Source organism: Megalobrama amblycephala, linkage group LG2 (genome assembly GCF_018812025.1).
Source record: "Megalobrama amblycephala isolate DHTTF-2021 linkage group LG2, ASM1881202v1, whole genome shotgun sequence".
NCBI classification, from domain to species: domain Eukaryota; kingdom Metazoa; phylum Chordata; class Actinopteri; order Cypriniformes; family Xenocyprididae; genus Megalobrama; species Megalobrama amblycephala.
In genome coordinates, this window is record NC_063045.1 from 38,055,632 (window position 1) to 38,075,781 (window position 20,150).

General features: G+C 36.6%; 1 protein-coding gene across 8 annotated transcripts in view; it reads right to left on the reverse strand.

Moving 5' to 3' along the window:
- ptbp3 (polypyrimidine tract binding protein 3) overlaps window positions 1-19,244 on the reverse strand; it is an 82,634-nt gene extending 63,390 nt beyond the window's left edge. For 3 of the 8 annotated variants that reach the window (XM_048174598.1, XM_048174599.1, XM_048174593.1), the window contains exon 1: window positions 18,967-19,133. In XM_048174598.1, coding sequence (XP_048030555.1) covers window positions 18,967-18,970 — 4 coding nt within the window. In that variant the 5' untranslated portion in view covers window positions 18,971-19,133. Of the gene's footprint in view, window positions 1-18,489; window positions 18,515-18,962; window positions 19,134-19,203 lie in introns of those variants that run through there. The other 5 variants (XM_048174567.1, XM_048174577.1, XM_048174586.1 and 2 more) reach the window with 5 other exon arrangements.
- Between the last annotated feature and the right edge of the window lie 906 nt (window positions 19,245-20,150).

Below are 20,150 nucleotides of genomic sequence, written 5' to 3' on the forward strand. Positions count from 1 at the left end.
TGTTTCTGCATGTTGTACACACCACGACTTGGATTTGGCAGACAAATTTTATCTTTTTTTTTTCAAATATTAATAAGCAGTGTCCAAGAATAATAACTATAATATTAAAACGATTATGGCAAGCTTTTACGGCATTGCATTTGTGATGTATTTTAGAATAAATAGATTTATTAAAAATATATCTACCTCATTAACCTACATGGTGTTGGAATCATTTTTTGTTTTGTGTTTAGATTATGAAGAAAAAAATCATTGCCGTCTTACAGGTCCCCTCACTCAAGAAGACACCCAATAATGTTGCTGTGTCAATTGCTTTGCTGTTTTGTCAGAGAAAATTCTATGGTGTCAGCAAAGTTTTTTTGGAAGGATATTTGAAAGACTTTCCAGTGACAGCATCTCTCAGTTAATGGCGTGTACTCTTGGCAAAAAAGAAAAAAGAAAAAGGGGGCAGTAGCTCTTGAGTGATGCCAAAAATGGAGAAAAACTAAGCATTTGGGATTTTCCCACCATCATTCAAAGGAGCTCAGCATTTGGAAAAAATGAGAGCACTACCCTCTGCCACTGGATTTTTTCAATAGGCTGAGTCATGTTTTGACAATGCATGCTTTCTTTTTTCACACTACATGCTCATGAATAATGGGATATTGGCATAATAATAGAACACATGGGACATTTTATGTTTTTTGCTTGGAAAACTTACATCAGTGAATTGGGCGAACCTGTTTGAGGCTTCAGACATGATGCTCTGGTTAACCAAATGGCATCTGTTCTGCCTGAGTTTGGCAGACTTGTAGGGATTTGCACTGGGGGAGACGGGGGTGTGTCTGGCGTGGCCAACCCCTCTAAATCTAGTCCCTGTAATTTACTCTGGGCTGTGTTTTGCCACATACTTCACTCCTGATGCATTCCCAAGAATCCCTCCAGTTAGTAAAGACTTTTACTATATATGGAATAGCATACTACAAAACAATCATACTACACATATTATGCGTGTATCATGTGTAGAATTAATACGTTTTCCATATGCATGGAATACTTATTACATTTGCTAAAATGTGCAGTACACAACAAAGCACAATGCACGGAATACTGTATCCCACAATGCAATGCACTCAATCTGACCTTTCATTTCCAGTGACAAATTAAACCAGCAATAAAATCAACCACAATTTTTTAAAATCTCTTCATTGACGTATTCTTTGATCAGACTGGCAAAAGTTGGGATGTTTTGCACAAAATGGAATTGGAAATGTACAATTAGTGAAAATAAACAAATTTTTGGTTTTGGCCTAAATGGTTTTGGAAACAGTGACGTTTGAGTAGCACTTCTCAGATGACGCATTTTGACCACATCAGCATGTGTTTCATGCGCACATTCAAACCCATTATTTGATTGGCCTATGAGCAACACTAGAGAAAAGTTGCTCTGGCTTCTATGCTGTTGTATGGTGTGGGAGTGGCATAAGTTAGCTGTCACAATGAGCGAGAATGGTTGACATGGAGCTGCTAAATCTCCGACCTCCAGGGAACCACGCGTTTTTAAAAAATGCAGACTGAGGAAATTCTGCTGGCGAAAAGAGAATGTGACAGAGCTCGTAATAAAACAAGAATCAACATTGGCTTGGCTTTTCAGAGATGGCGAAAACAGAGATTTGAAATGTTGTAAAAGTGACGCAGAGATGGTGTTTTTGTTACTCAACAGGTGAGTGAGGTATAACAGATTGCAACAGATAAATTGCAATATGTAGCTCTCTAACAGAGTTAATTGTAAAGCATTATCTACTGTAAAGGGTCATTTTGTTATGGTTGTTGTAGCGCTGTGCTGGAATTTATTTTCAAGGAAGTATCATGTCTAGTAATGGGTAAAGCTATAGTAACGTCTTCAGCTAGTCAGCTTCAGATCCTTTCCATCTAAACTGGTTATATCTCTTAAGCCTAGTAGTGAATGTTTTATGAGCAGTAGGATAATCTCTCTCTTTTCTTTAGTTATGTGAAAGAAACATATTCATTCGCAGTCACGCAGAGCCGAAGCACAACCAATGTTCTTCAGCAAAAAATTGTTTCGCTCGCGTGTCATAAATGAGGCCTATAGCCAAAATGCAAAAGGCAGGTGATGATTATGTTTTTCACCACCAGCGGGAAAACGTCATTCATCTCGTAGCGCAGCACAGGCGGAAACAGAAGCTAGTCTCTCTCTCTGTGCTTGTGAACGCACTGTTAAATAAATGCACTTCAAAGGGAAAGCTATGTAATTTGGACTATAGAGAGGTGTTAATGCCTTAAACCTCAAAGACTAGGTGAAAATGCAGTACTTTCATAAATGTTCCGACATTAACACTGAATGAAAACAGAGCCGACAGTTTTCAACGCTATTTATTCAGCTCATAATATATTAAACAGCATTGCTAACCCTCATAAAGGCAACACACTCGTCCACAATCATCAGCTGTTTGGATAATGTAAAGTGTTTCACCTTTCACCTTATTCTGCAAATGCCAAATACACAGTGACATGATTGTTGTTTAGTTTTCCTAAGCAAAAAGGCGAATGCACTTAAATGGGCAGGACTCTCATTGGGTTACCGCACCGCCCAGCAGGAGGGGGGCTCTGTGAGGGTGTACGTATAACAGGAAAATGATGAATGGCAGGAAGCTGGACGTCAACAACATCTCTTGCCGTAATCCTCTGGATGGATGGAAAGCAAGTCATTCCATTACAAAGACTCATACGATTGAACACCTCAACTGAGCAGAAGCTGTAGGACGAGCCTGATGTGACTGTCCACCGGCAACGACAAAATGGGAACTCTCTCAAAGTGAAAGTTAAAGGGACACTTCACATTTACTTATACTTATGTCTTTCCAAACCCTATGCAACACAAACGAAGATGGATTGAGGAAAGTTCGTGCGGCTCTTTTCCATACAAGCAAAGCATGTAGCGACCAGAAGCTGTAAAAATGATAAAACATATAGCATCATAAAAATACCATGAAAGTAGTCCATGACTCTATTTCAGGTTCTCTGAGGCCATAAGCTGAAACGTGCTTGTTCGATACTTCGAAAACGAACTATGTAACCAGGTTCACGCCAGCACATTTGAGTTTCTGCAAGAACCAATGAGGTTTGTTCTGGCACATCAATCATATGGTTGAGTTTCCATTTACCATACTTGATGTGCTCATTGAATGTGTGTTGATCAATGTTATATATGTCAAGCTTAAATTAACTCTGTTCTTCTTACTAGCCTACATAAAGTGATCATGTCTTTTCAGAAGACTTGGATAAAACTGATAACAGACAAATATCTGACATCACTGACACCAAAAGCAAATAGTTTTCACATTTCATGTAACGGAACGCATCGCAACAACTTTGAATATGCGTGAATATGAGGAAATGAGATTTGAGCACTATGTAGGTTTTTGAAAATTTTGAATAACTTTTCTTTTTTTCTTTTTATGTCATATGGACCACTTTTTTGGAGCTTAAAAATCCTAAGGTTTTGCTGTATGGAAAAGAGAGTCATTCTATAATTTAGGGTACATTTAGGGTACATGTCCATTGATGTTAATTATATTTCATCCAACATTTTCTTCAGAAATATCATATTTTATCCATTAAAATAATGCCTACTATAAATCTCACACCAATATTTTAAGCACCCTGTTTTTCAGTTTGCTTGAAATTGCCTTTATGTCCCTTAAATTAGTTTTTGCAATGTCTGCATTTTGAAGTGAATGGGACTTGAGTTTAACATAATGAATATTTTATTGTAAATATCCTCCTAATTTTTTTCTATATTTTATCTCCAATGACCTATTGTCAAAGAGTATATTAAATGTATATTATTAACTATGTTACTGTCATTGTGAACTATGTTTTGACTGACTTTTGACATTTTAAATATCTAGATATGCTGCTTTTGATTTTATTTCAGGGTACAGTTGACATCCACATTGGATTGGGGTTTTGCATGGAATTCATAAAACTATCAAAATTATCTTTAAAGCAGATTTATGATAAAAATGTTCTTGTCCATAGAGACCGTGCTAAGAATTTTACACAAATATTTGCAAGAAAATACAATTCTTAGAAGTCTTTTAAAATAATAACTGTACAAATAAACCAAAATATTTGAGTCACTTAAAGGGTTAGTTCACCCAAAAATGAAAATAATGTCATTAATTACTCACCCTCATGCCGTTCTACAACCGTAAGTCCTTCGTTCATCTTCGAAACACAAATTAAGATATTTTTGTTGAAATCCGATGGCTCCGTGAGGCCTGCATAGGGAGCAATGACATTTCCTCTCTCAAGATCCATAAAGGTACTAAAACATATTTAAATCAGTTCATGTGAGTTCAGTGGTTCAATATTAATATTATAAAGTGACGAGAATGTTTTTGGTGCGCCAAAAAAACTAAATAATGACTTATTTAGTGATGGCCGATTCCAAAACACTGCTTCAGGAAGCTTCGGAGTGTTATGATTCTTCTGTGTTGAATCATGATTCGGATCGCGTGTCAAACCGCCAAACTGCTGAAATCACGTGACTCTGGCGCTCCGAACCGCTGATTCGACATGCTGATTCATAACGCTCCGAAGCTTCTTGAAGCAATGTTTTGAAATCAGCCATCACCAAGTCATTATTTTTTATTGTTTTGGCGCACCAAAAATATTCTCGTCGCTTTATAATATTAATATTGAACCACTGTACTCACATGAACTGATTTAAATATATTTTTAGTACCTTTATGCATCTTGAGAGAGGAAGTGTCATTGCTGGCTATGCAGGCCTCACTGAGTCATCGGATTTCAACTAAAATATCTTAATTTGCGTTCCGAAGATGAACGAAGGTCTTGCGGGTGTAGAACGGCATGAGGGTGAGTAATAAATGACAGAATTTTCATTTTTGGGTGAACTAACCCTTTAAAGTGTAGTACTCTGTAACATAGTTGACATCCTCACCAAGGAAAACATCTCTTTTTTGTAATATCAAAATGGTGGCACTGATAAAATATATAAACTAAAACCAATAGTTGTTTTATTGAGAAAGCATATTGTTTTTACACTTTTTTGCTGATGAAATGTACCCTAAAATTATAGAATGACTCAAGAGCATCCTTTAAAATATATTCTTTTATATTCCATGGAAAAAAGAACGTCGTACTGGTTCAGGTGAATAAATGATGACATTTATTATTAAACAAACATATTCAGAAGTGTCTGTTTACTGATTTGTCAACATACTGAAGCACAGGAGCTGGTTTTGCATGCTGCCATTGTCCATGGTAACAAAATAAGGAACTCTCTGACAAAAACCATTGTTGCTTGTCTCCACATTATTTTTTTCTCCATCAATCATTGTAATGTGTGAGTGCAATCATCTATGTGAGACCAAAGACAGCCTTTGGAATGAACAAAAAATAAAGTAGCATTTTCCACTGCACATCAACTGAATAGTAATAGGTCAATAGGTCATGCACAGCTGATGCAAATGTGTTACAATGTTCACAACCAATTTACTTCCCCAATGTGACGTACTTCCAAGCAAAACAGGATATTAAAAGAGAATAAAATCAGATTTAGTGCAGCCCTTGATTGGATGGTTAAAAGTGGCCTCTATAAGTGGCCTTGATGACGTTGTTTTGGATTTATTAAAAAGTGATGAAAGATTATTAAGGTTAAATGGATTCTTTGGCATAAAGTGGACTAACCAATGTATCAAGAATAAAAATGATTTTGATGTCATGTTGACAATGATATGACATTTGAGATCAGCGAATAACATGACAATACAAATTTCAAGAAAGTGCAGAGAATGACTCACATTGCGAATTCGCTCTTCATATCCTGCAGTGAACAGCAGGAAATGCACTATATGAAAATAAGGAAGTACAGTACACAGTCTCCTGTGATGCTTATCAAACTGGCCAGATCAACAGCACCATTATTAACCAGATCTGAGACAATTTCAGTGACGTTTGTGTTTGCAGTGCAAAGTTGCCATCACAAAAACCAACAGTAATAGTGATGCTTGCCTTATAGCAAACACTACTAAGTACAGTATTATGAAGCCTTGAAAACATAATGCTTATGGTGTTTATGGCATGTACAAAACTCTTATTTTGGAGGAAATACACCTCATGAAAATCATTCCCAAGCTCTTTGCCAAGATTTCAGAGGCTCTTATTAAACAGTTCCCTTAGCTAAACATAAAAGACATTCTACTGACTTTTAGAAACACAAACATGGACAAGCTCAAAAGGATGTGATCAAGTGCTGACAATTAGCTGAACATTAGAAAGTACTGCTGGAAACGATTGATGATAACAGCTAATATATGTCATACACTCTCTCTCAGATTAAACAGTGTCTTTTATAAAGGAAAGAAGTGGTGTAGTGTGTGTGGAAATGAGGCTAGTGTCCATATGGCAGACATGTGAGTGGGCGAAACATGTCGCTTTCCTACTGAAATATAGAAAACGTGGGTATATTTGAAAATCTGTACAGCTGAGATAGAATGGCACAGCATTTGAATCTGAACAGGTTGTAGGTGCAGAACATCTTTTCTATTTTAATTTATGAAAATGTAAACATATTTACTATAGACTCTAGTAGGCAGTTATAAATAACAGCATTCAACATTTACAAGAGATTTTATAAAGCCTAAACTAACAATTACTGTCAAACTGTGTGAAGGTTGGTTATGTCTCAATGCAAGACAGAGAATGATGGGTAATTGTACAAAGAAAATGGCAAACGTGACTGACATTCAAAGCAAAAACAACACCAACAACAACAACAAAAAAACACGCATAATGTCTCCTGCTACATTACAATTGGGTCAATGATAAATAAGTGTCCAAGATAAAGAAAAGGAAAAATCTTTATTATTTATGTTGGTTGCAAGTTTTATACCATTTTTCACAAAAAGTTTAAATTAAATGACTAAAAAATGTCACCTGGTGTAACCAAGTAAAATATATATTTTTCTTTCATCTTGAATACACATGGTGTACATCGTAATCATTATTTTCAAATCTGAAAATATTTCTTACGGTTAAGGTATTTTGTACCAATATAATTAATTATTCTTAAATACCACATTTTGGGGGAGTCACACCACATAACCTTGCTTTAGCACAAAAAGTTTCCGATTATTTTTAGAGACTGGGGGGGGGGGGGGTATTCTCATCAATTGCGGTTTTATGTAAATAACACATCTTTATGTGTCGTGATCAATTTTCTATCGTCATTTGAAAGTTCAACCAATCGAAATTGGATCTCAGGTACAGTGGGTAGGGACAACGTGTTGAGACTAGCTGGACATCGTTTTACAGCTGGAGCGCGATTGGATTGGATTGATTGCTCAAATTGACAGGTCTTGATTTAACGTGCGCCATAAAATAGGAGCGCAACTAGTTTTCTCAGCAATGTTGTAACATAACCTGATCAAAATCTATTGTCTTGTAAACTGTAAAGGTTTTCTATCAAATGAAACCATGTACTTGATGATACCTTGTTTTTACTACAGCAAGTAAGCATTACTTTTAAGTATGCTACTTGAAATCATTAAAATGCCTTCAGGGTGTTTAAGATGACAGCCAACAGAGATCTTACATATCACTAATATAAAGCTTGAATGATCGGGATCAGGATTGGGATCGGTATCAGCCGATTATGATGACAAGAAATCGGTTGTTGGTATCGGCTGCAAAAATCCTGATCGAAGCACCCCTAATTATTATATCAGGACAGTGTCATCACCCTGACATTTTGGACTTTATGTACCCCACCCCAAAAAAATTGATTTCACTCTGCTAACCCAGGCATTGTGAATACTCTAACAACTTGATACAGGTAGCTAAATCCATATGTGCTTCTTTGACGTGTGGTGTGAAACATGGTTTAGCAAGTACCACTTAAATGACGATTCAAAAACACAGGTCAGCTTTATGATGTGCATTTCACGTCACACTTAAAATAAATGTGCTATCACATCGCCATTTTCACATGCCGACAATAAAAATAGATCAGCTGCTTTCAGATAAATCTTCATAAGGTCTCAAAGCCCTGTGAGGCCAGCCATCACATGACAATATTTTTCTCTGTTGTGCTCTAGGCCTTAATAAAATAAGACTTCTGTGGAGAAAAGATCATTCTCCATTCTCGTCTTGGATCTAACGGTACAATCCACCTCTTTAACCTTCTATTCTGACCTACATATATCAGCAAATTCTTTACATTTAATAAATCAGCTTGCAATAAAAGCACTGAGATCAGTGCGTGACTCCCATGTCCAAAACAGTTTGATTACATGGACAAGGAGAAGCTGATCCCTGATAAGCACTCATTTCCTACCATGCTATATGACTCGCAGGTGTAGACGCTGTTTTGAATAGCCTGCTCTCGTGTGTCAATGTATTAAACTCCCCCATTTAACTCATCCCACATTAGTGAAGAATGATACCTCAAATCATCCAGCTTGTTGGGGAGAGGTGTGCTATTTCTAAGCGATCTGACTGATGATTTTTGCCTGGCAGACAATAAAACCGGCACAGACAAAAAAAATAAATAAATCAACCTGCATTGAATGAGGAATCCTATTCATAGCTACTGACCAGAATATCATAGAGATGGAGGACACTTTTGACTTGGATTAGTAAGAAAAATCCTAGCCACCACACAGAACATCTTAGAAACTGTGTAAAAACGCCCTGGCAATCACACTAGTATTGTCCCAGTGACATCAAAACTACACTAGACCCCATTAACTTAACCTCTTGTTTAGTAAAGTGGATCTGAGAGCGTTTTGCAATTCATTAGGGGTCTAAGAACCGAAGATCGAAGATTGTAGGGATACCCAACTTGGTGGGATGGTCAGAAATCCCACCCACTACTCAGCCGCAAACACACACACACACACATCTATCTGACTATGTGGCAATATAATAAGGCAAAGTTTTTGCAGATACGGCCAAAAAGTTATCAAAAGAATATTGATATGTCAATGCTTTTAGAAGATATAATTGGTCTGGCATTGCAAATTGTAAAAAAATTACCTATCTGCCGAATGCAGAGTTCAAACTTAACAAAATTTGGCATACATAGAAAACCGGACAGCCTGAGGATACGTACCAAGTTGGGTCAAATTCTGCCCAACAGTGGCACTATAACTGTAAAACGCTTGCAACTCCATAGTTATATGATCAATCAAATGGGAATGTGCAAATGCTAACATTTTCTTCAAATATCACTTGGTTAAACACAGCTTATATTAGCTTTCATCAGCTAATAATGTCAAAGCTGAATAGACATTAAGAAATTTAGTATGAAGGTGTCTAGAGGTGGCACTACAACTCGTTTTTGCTAAAAATGGTTACAATAAAAATTTGTCTTTCCCCTGAAACCTAAACCAGTTGATCAAATCCATATCTATTTCCACAAGAAAATTTTTTGCCATTTTGAGTTTTTTTTTGAAAAACCTACTTTTTCGAATTCATCCTAGATGTTTGTCTGATTTCCATAAAAAACACACTTAAAAGTCCCATATTATATTAGAAAATGTATAACATATAGAAAAATAATTGTATCATTGTATCGACTACATAGGTTTTTGATGCTTGGACCCTGATAATCGCTGCTTGCAGCTATATATTTTATATTTATTGCTATTTCCCAATCAGAAGGCCTGTCACCTAGGTCCAGAATTAAAAAAGAGGCTCACCTCAAAGTATCAAAGGTTTCAATGAGACAAGGCCTTGAGATTAACGTGAAAGCCCTATAGCAATAGATAGTATGAAGGGTATTCTGCTAAAAGGTAGTTTTTCTAGCCCTCACTCTGCAGGAAGTACGGGCATAAAGTTCATGATGTAACTCACCACAATCTAGCAGGGGAACTTCCCCAACATCTCACACGGGTTTGTGGGACATCTCAGCTGTCATGCTGCTAGTTATTCCTGCTCCCTACACTTTGCTTAATTATCGCAGCTCAGGCTTATCAGGAGGATACTGACAGGATGAAACATTTCCTCCTGAAGACAACATTAGTGTAAAGTGAAATGTCTTAGATGAATCACCCACATGAAGCAGCAAAGTGCCCATCACATGGTTTCCATTTTGGAGCAATTGTGATTGGGTTACAATGCATTATAATGAACTGCAGGAGCGATCATTTCTAATTTATGTGGGACAGAAGTCTGGAATGTTTTTTTTTTTTGCAAGTGAAAAAAAATAGTGCATTATTTGGATTGTAAAGAAATGTATTTTTCATACTAAAATCAAAAGAAAAAATAAAGACATTTTATTTTGCATAAAGAAAATGACAGTAAAGTAAAAAGCTTGAACCAAAAATCACTGTTAATGTGAATAAAAAATTATTTATTTTAATTGTAAAGTATCCATAGAGTCCATACATCACAGTATTTGTTGTACTGAATTTCATTTTGATTATAAACTTTCCTTTAAAAAAAAAAAAAAATTGTTATTGTATTATTTTGAGAATTAATCTTTTTGTTCAGGAAAAATTGTCATGACATTATTGTGATAATGGTCCTAAAAAATTGGCTTCATTTATGCAAAATATAATTTTATATTTCTTTTCTTGATTTTAGGTGATTGTGACATTCATTGTGACATTGTGACATTTGTGAGATTTACTGACATTTATTATAAGCAGATTAAAATTTTAATTTAATTATTTATAATAAATGCCAAATCACATTTCCATGCTCATAACCCACAAATATTGGTTTGTTTTGAGCACAATAAGCACACCTTTATGAACTAAGGGCATTGGTTCTGCTGACAACTGGTCGGGTCAGTTTACAGCCCAAAGGACAACATTTCTCAAGTACACTTCGGACATTACTTCAACAAGGTCGATTATTAGGTTAGAGCAGGGGTCATCAACTATATTTGTCCAAGGGCCAGAATTTTTCTCTGCAGACACTGTAAGGGCCAGATACTCGTAATATAAAATAAAATTCGAATTGTATCCTAATATGTTATTATTTGATATACTAATTCTAATTCCTAATTTATTTTATTTTTTACATATTACCTGTACTGCAGCAAGCCACCAGGGGGCGATAGCGATATTTTAGGCTTCATATTTGTGAGGCTGTCAAGCTGTCCATCACTGTCACGCAATTGTGCGCTAATCCCAGGCAAGGAAAATTTTGACATTTGTGAAAAAATGAGCACGTGAAACAATAAAAGATGTTCAATGAGAGAACGCGTTTATCGTCATTCTTGACTGAAGGCAGGCTATGGCACAAGCTACTTTTCAGAAGGCTTTTTGTTTCGTTAGATTTAAAAATAAATAAATATGGAACGGACCCGAATATTCGTTCGGTGGGTTGGTATTCGATTTGAAAATTTGACATTCGAATATTTTTTATTTTTTATTTTTTGCACACCTGGGATCCCCCGCGAAACGATTCTCATTCCCCCTTGAATAAGGCCGGCGACACACTGGCTGCGTGAGCGTCTCAGCTGCGTGGCGTGTCCGTTTTTATTTCGGCTCCCATATTTAACAGGTTGGAGTTTGCACACTGAGACACGCGTCACAGGCGCGCTTGAGCCACGCGGAAAACGCCTGCATGCTAGAAATAGAACCGACGCGTGTTCCAGCAACGGGAGTGTTCAGAACAGCGGAGTTTGTATGGACCGAAGTGCATGTCTGAGCTTGTGTTTTGTTGCTTTGACACTGTGGAAAATACAATAATAGAAACAAAATGTATTAGCATTTTTACCCGTTATTATCAATCTAAATTAATCTCGTTTTTAATTTAACCTAATTTCGTTTTTCTTTATTTAAATTTCATTTTTCTTTATTTAAATTTCGTTTTTTCTTTATTTAAATTTCGTTTTTGTTTAGATAAATTTCGTTTTTCTTTATTTAAATTTCGTTTTTTCTTTATTTAAATTTCATTTTTCTTTATTTAAATCTTCCCTTACTGTGCCAATTTGTTAGTCAGAAAAATATTAGACTACCTTAAAAGTATTGCTTAATTTAACAGACCTGTGTGTGTGCGTTTTATATCACTAGTGCAGTGTCCGTTCTCGGAGCATAAGCCCTGCCCGCGTGAGGTGCGCCGCTTCCCGCTTGCGCTGTTCTGACTGTAGTTTACTAAAAGTTTATTAATTCTGAATGTGTCGCGTCTCGCGTGTCCATCTATATTGCACCAAATGCGACACTGCACTGCCTTGTGAAGTCGATTGGATGAACGGTTCTCGAAATAATAAAAATGCAAACGGACATACAGACACAGATTCCTGCCTTTATTAGAGAGAAAAATATGTTCAGCCCCTCTCTCCGAAGAGTCGATGTTCATTACTACCGAAGCTTCGAAGCTCAAAAAATGGTATTCGGACCAGCCCTAAACTTTTTTTCCTCTTACAAGGCTATTCCTGAATTCAGTATTATTCTGGGGGCCGGATGGAAATCTCTGGCGGGCCGGATTTGGCCCGCGGGCCGCCAGTTGACGTTGCATGGGTTAGAGGGTAAGCTTAAAGGTCACGCTTGTTTTTTTTGGAATGTGGATGCAGGTCAGACAGAAAAATGCTAATTTATTTCTGAATTATACAATTTATTAGGGCTGCACAATTTGGGGAAAATGTCATATTGCGATTATTGAGGTCAATATTGCGATTGCGATTTGCGATAGCGATATAATAAACAAATAGTATCATGAGTCATCTTGCTTGGTTCTCAATGAAAATACACACACAGATTACTGATAATGCTGAAATGTGTATTTCTCAACTCAAACTAGCAACAACAGCAAACAAATGCACAGCGTTTTCAAATTAAAATATTTTTATGAAATTAAATAACATCTTTGCATTACTGCAAACTTGTTATAATCCCATTTAAGATATTTGTTTCTTTACTAATCTGTAGTGGTTCAACGGATCACAAAACTCATGGTTCGGATCACATCACGGTTATGACGTCACAGATCGGATCATACTTCGGATCAGCACAAAAAAAATAAAAAATAATTGGATGGGGGTAACTTAACTTTGCATTTATTACTTAGCCCACTTAAACTATTCTGATACCATAGCATAAACTGCTAGCCTAAATAATACATTATTAAAGGCAAGTGAACAGACTGTAAAAAGAACAAATACTGTACACCAATTACAACAAGCATAGATAAATACTACATAAAGTTACAAATAAAGTATAAGGTCTAACTGTAGTATTAATTTTCATGCACAGAAATGTAATAATTAAATGTAAAATGACACTGTTCATTGTATAAATTTAATATAGATTAATCTTTGTTAAAGCTGTGTTTTGTTGTTTGATTTACATGACAGACAACAGCAGGTATTTATAGGTTGCTGTCACTTTAAGAGTAAGACATGCACGCACACATCGGACAGCTATACATCCGAATTCTCACCTCATTCAATTAAGACATAAATGAATGTGTTTACATGAATACTTGCTGAGAGGGGTATTTTGACTGACATAATGCATGTGACCATCCAAGTGCACTGAGGACGCGAAAGAGAAATCAATTTGGAGTTCGCGAGCTATAACGCGCCTCTCTCTCTCTGTGCGCGCGCGAGCCTTGTATGTATGTGCGTCATGTGCGCACCGATAACAGCGCTGCGTGCGATACCGAATTAAATCCTCTTTCCTCTTCAACCACTACTAATCTGGGTTTACAATCTTATAGCCAAAATATCGCCATATAACAGAGGTAGCGTTTTTTCTTGCCACCAGTTCAGTGACCGTTTGCTCCGCATCCATCTTTACCCGTTCTCTGCGCTGCACACCGGAAAAGTCATGACCATGCGCGCCACACATGCCACTGCCTAAACTGAAACTGACTGGTCTTCTTTTTATTAGCGGTGTATAAAATGGCAAACAGCTCTCAGATAATGGGTTGTTGTGTCCACACATGTATTTTTTTTATTTTTTTATTAACTTATTATTATTTTATTTCATAAAATCGCAGCATTTTGCGTCATATAATCGCACAAGCTTGACATCGCGATTGCGATTTGATTAATCGTGCAGCTCTACAATTTATTATAAAGTCTTAGGCATTTTCAGACCTGCAGATCATTTGATTTGTTCCAAAACAGGAATTAAAATTGTTACAATGTTGTCTTCTTGGTTCGGTTCACTTTCATAAGGCAACATTCCTAAAAGGACCGAAATTTGTTAATACAAGTCACGTGCGAGTTAACTGTTCTCTCATTGCTCATAGCGGTAATCCATCAGAATGGATAGACAACAGGTCTGTAGGTTTATTGTGGCTTTCTTTGTAGCTGCCGTTATATTACTTTATTATTCTGAGCAGAAATCAAGGCTTTGTACCCATTTCTTGTACCTATTTCAGAGTAGAGCAATTAGGCACCTTTTTAAAATGAAAAGGGGCACTTCGCCTTTGCTCCAGGCGAATTTTCAGAGGCATTACAAACATTTCTGCTTTTCACACAACATACATAATTACCCATCATACATTGTGATATAATCTGGTTCTTTGGGTCAGATTGCTTTCTCACCACAAGCAAACCACTCCAGAGTTTTCAAGCTGACCGAGACCACCTCGGTCAGGCGATGTCACCATTTTTTTTTTTTTTTTTTGATGCGGCTCCAAGCGTGATTGCTGTGCACAAATAAAACTATAACGAACCAAACTAAGGGAGAAAATGTGTTAGGTTCCAAAACAAGTGCTCCAAGTTAGACAGGTGTAAAAACACCCTTATTTGGCCAAGATACACAAACACAGGCCTCCACTGAAACTCTGCTATCAGTGTTGGGTGATACTGCATTACAAGTAACAAGAGTTAAGTAATCAGATTAAGTTTTTCAAGTAACTAATAAAGTAACGCATTACTTTTAAATTTACAGCAAAATATCTGAGTTACTTTTCCCCCATTTATTGACTGACAGCTCTTCTGTCCCCATGTTCATAGAAATCGTGAGTAAAGTGTTGTGTGCGCTGTGTAAACATGATGCTTATTAATATGGTTCTAGACTAAATGTGAGCAGGCATTTACTCATCTCACTTTCACAAAACCAGACTCGATACTCCTCAAAATAAATAAAAACAGTAAAATGCAAACTCAGAATATTACACAAACCTGCAATAATTAAATATGTTAAATTACACAAATATACTTCACGTATTTAATCTCACTTTATTAACAAATTTCTTTGCTGCTGATCTTCGATGATCAAGCAAAAATGACTTTAGATAAACATCACATTTGTGTTTCATTTTTTGTTTTTATTGCTGAAATAAGAGTTTTGAACTTTCTTCTCCGTGTTCTTCTGCAAGGTTTGTTTGAGCTGCGCCCTCTACTGTACAGGTGTGAATTTGCATTTCCTTCAGCCTGAGGCTTATTCATTTCACTTTTGTTGAGAAAGGACCTTTAATTTTGACAAAAATAGGACTTTGTTTTGTTTGTTATTAAAAAAAAAAAAACAGCCCAGATGAGACAAAGTAACGTAACATTACTTTCCATAAAACGTAACTAACACAATTAGTTACTTTTTAGGGAGTAACACAATATTGTAATGCATTACTTTTAAAATTAACTTTCTTCAAACACTGTCTGCTATAGCACTTAAGCTTAAGTTTTGTGCTGCAATCAGTGTCGAAAGTAGAATTTTAGCAACTACCTTCCTTTTCCCCTCCTACTTCTGTTTTAAAGTGTGAAAACGTACATGACTAGAGTAGACTTTAGAGTTGCATATACCCATCTAACTGCATGTCAAACATTTACCAAGCATTTTTTTCATATTCCCCCAGTTTCACAGCCAAGGCTTAAACTAGTCCTAGACTAAAATCCCATAATTCTATGTTTGAGCAATTTTAACTAAGAAGCAACTTGTACTGACATATCTCAAAATATATATCAGTGCCATTGTTTTGTTTTGAGATGCACACCAGTAATGTTTTTTTTTTTCTAGTGTATGTTACTTAAATATCCTAAATGAACTAAGACCTAATCCTGGCTTAGGCTCTGCCCTGTTTAGAAACAATATTTGTAGGCTATATTCAATTGTTTTAAACAAAAACAAGCCCTCAAAGAAATTAGGTTTGTCTAGCTGTGCTCTGTTCCATTGCATCACAGTATCAGGACTCAGCGTTACCAGACGCCTCTGTTATAATTAAAGTGACACAAACTGAACCCCTCAGTTCCGCCTCCATCCAGGTGGACAACTCAAGCTTCCACATTTATTAAAAGCCAATGAGAGACACAGAGGCAAAGTGAAAAATGGGTGTTCGGTCTTTCAGAAACAGATTGTAATCCCCCACACTGGGGAGATGTGGGAGTTGTTTGATGGTGGAAATCCCCTGGGAGTGTGAAAATGCACAATTATCTAATGCTTTCGCTTCTGCAAAGCTGCAACTGTGCTTTATATTCATTACTAAGTGCATTACTAAGTATAGGCCTACTGTACTACAAAATTAAGTGATAGGATCACAACCAATGTGTGAACAATAACAAACACTAAAAAGGTGTAATATGCTAAAATGGGAAACTGCCACTGTTCTTTGTGGACAATGTGACATGTTTTCATGAGCCTAGACATTGAGGCACTTCAGCATCAACCAAACAAAACCATAACCAACTTGTGCAATGTGGAATAACTCTTTTGATTAAATCCTATTTTACAAGCAATTCCTGAACAAATAAACTGGTTCATTGAACTGGATTGAATCCATGCCTACGAATATGCCTACTTCCATACTATATTGCAGGAGTATGTGAGTTGAGCAGAATGTCCGAATTCTTAGTATTCATAAAACAGTACCCGGATGACCTACTACTTCTGGTGAAATTCTAAAGTGTGTATCCAATGAACACTTAACTATCCCATGAGGCCACGGGAGAGGAGTTGTGAATGGCAGTGAAGCGACACAACTGACACTGTTGGTCAAATGACAATGACAACATGGCAAACGTAGTATGAAATTGCCCCCTGCATCACAACATTTATTTCCATCGAGAGGTACATCATTTTTTGGTCAAGATCTTGTATTGACAATGCAAGAGGTGAGCACTCTGTAAAGTCTAATGCAGCACATCCCAAAGACTTTCAATGAAATTAAGGTCTAAACTCAGAGGTGCCAATTCATGCGTGAAAATGATTATTCATGCTCTCTCACAACCATTCTTTCACAGTTTTATATCTGGTGAATCTTGACATTGTCATCCTTGAATATGGCCATGATGTGCCATGGTTGTTTAAGAAATGAAAAGCTACACACTCCATCTTTAAGGGTTAAAAGAATTGTTGCCAAACATATAACATGCTAGAAACATAATAATCACTGTAATGATGATCCATTCATAGATTCTTAAGTATTTGCCGATTAAAATCCAAACTGTGACTTTTTTTTGGGCCAGGCAGTGTATAATGCACTATTTAAGGGGACAGCCATTTGTACTGGTGTCTGAAGCCATAGTAAACAAGTAACTCACGCACTCATTCAATCCCATAATGCACCAAATTCAGAAGATGGTGTTAACAGCACTTATGTCGCACTTAGTGTGTGAATTTTGCTCACTCATTTAGTGCACTATATTAGTGGAGTAATGTAGGGAATAGTGAATATTGTTATATAGGTATAGCCAGGGGCGAATTACCAGGATTCAAACAACCCAAATCTTTATATTATTCGAGAATCGGTGATTGAGAATTTGACTGTTGTTCTGATGTTACAGAAATATTACAAATAAAACGTACTGAAAATGTGTTTATGACAATGCCAATTTTGGTTTGAGTGAATAAAACATGCAAAAACAACACCAGAGATATCTAATCAAATTTACAGTTTTGCTTATTGTAAATGCACATTGTACGAATGTATCGAATTACTTCAATAATAAAACTGTAATAAAGCAACACTGTATGTGTCTACATGCTTTTAAAGCGTGAAATATGTCAGGGAACGAGTCCGCGTGACGAACAGAATCGCTGAATAGGTTTTCAAAACTGACTTTTCAAAAGAACCGATTCGGGAAAATGAGTCAATAGAGAGGACAAGCAAAGCAACAATGAGTACGTAAAATATAATCTGAGCAGCACTCAATCCCCCGCCCACAGTTTTGCCCACGCACCCGAGTGTAAACAATGATAATATACAACACCACACATATAGAACAAGCAAATTAAACCATAAATAAAAGGCTAGAGCTGTCAATGCTGAAAACGCGCGACTGTACAATGGAAGCTGTTTGTCGACGCGCTTTCTGTGCAAAAGTGGCTAAACATAATATCGCGATATAAAGATGAACAACGCGTTATTCCTATACGATCCTCACATAAAAACCACTCGAGAGCGTCGTTGGATGAAAGCAGGAGCGCTTAGAGCGCCAGGAAACACTGTTTTCAGACAGATTCGCTTCAGAAACGCCCCTTCATGGCTTTAAAATGGCAGCAGCACATGAGGAGCTCTTATTTCCTTAATTCTTACCACTTCATGAATCAATTTACCTACCTCATGTAGTGTATAATAGAATAGCAAGGTTTGAAAGCAAATGAGGAATGATTGTATAACAAAACCTACACGCAAAACGCCATTTAATTCTAAACAAGCTCACTTCCTTGTATCTAACTTTGATCATGGTATATTCACAATGCTATACGCCCATATTTTGCATCTCAACAACATCAACCGATTATCAATGTTAACCCATAAGCGACAAGTGCATCATGATTTTAATAAAAAAAAAAAAAATAGCGAAAGTAAAAGACTGACACTTAATATTTCCACTGCATTTGCATTTCAAAAGAAAACAAGCACCCTAAGGTTAAATCTCCAGCAGTTTACACGTTTTCTCCCTCCCCCACTTTTCTTCCCATGCCATTTCTGACGTGCCATTATTATCATTACATACAATAAAGCAAACACTTCAATACATGAACAACTCAACAAGCGCGTAATAGGAAAATAAGACACTGTAAACTCACATACCCATCCATCGCACAGAGCAAAACAGAGGCGAGGTGAAATAACAATGCAAGCACAGGAAAATGAAGAAACGGGTGCTGCTGTTACTACAGTTCGACTCCCCAACACAAATTCACTCTCTCAAGCACAAAGGCACGCACACACTTCCTGCTCCTGACGTGAACACACACACACACACACATACATACATGTACAGACGCTTCTCTGTACAAAATGGCCTCCCCCTTTCAGCAGACACACCTTTGAAGAACCTCGTAATATAATTGTTGTTGCTGGACGTTTTGTTGAAAGAACCAACATGGAGTTCGTTATTGCGCGCGACAACAAGTTCCGTGCGTTCACTATATTCAAGCGCAGCGCGTGGTTTGGGGTAATTTGATGATGGTCTCAGCACTAAGAGCTATAATCTTGATCCTGGGATATAATTATTCATTAAAGCACGGGGTTAATATATATATATAATCATGTTTTAAGATCCATTTACGCATTAAAAAGATGTTAGAAATGTTTAAAATATTACATGGAAAATATTTATGTATCTTTATCACCTTTTCTACCCACCATTAGTGTACTGTAACATGTAAAAACCTTAATAGAAACATAAAATATAACTGTCATTAATCTAATGATTACAGACAATAAGTCTTTATAAAACAGAATAAAATGATAATATCTGTAAATTTAATTATATCCATTTAATTGTTTATTTATAGTTAAATATTATAATAATTTGGTTTTAATTTCATTTATTTGCATATTTAATTTATTTTAAACATTTTTCTCAGACCCCCTAGCACCCACTTTAGGCCCCCTGGGGGTCCAGGTCCACAGTTTGAAAACACCTGAATTAAGGTAATGGAGTTGATACATTCATTCTGCTCTCCGGCTGCAAGTGTCTTCCTAAAATGAACTCCTTATCAATCATACGAAGCATTCTTGTCATTAATGTAACCCAATTAAGCGGTTGTTTTTAAATAATGACTATTTTTATAGGCATAACACAGCAGTGAAGATCTTATCATCTCAGTACCTGAAGCATGTAAGAACTTGTTACACTTGTTGGACCAGCTGAACTGCAGTCTTGTGCTCACATGAAACGTGTGTGTGTGTCACAAAAAGTACTGTGTAATCGCACATTCATAGCCTACATGTAAATTATTCCAGTGCACTGAGAAGTTGAATCAGCT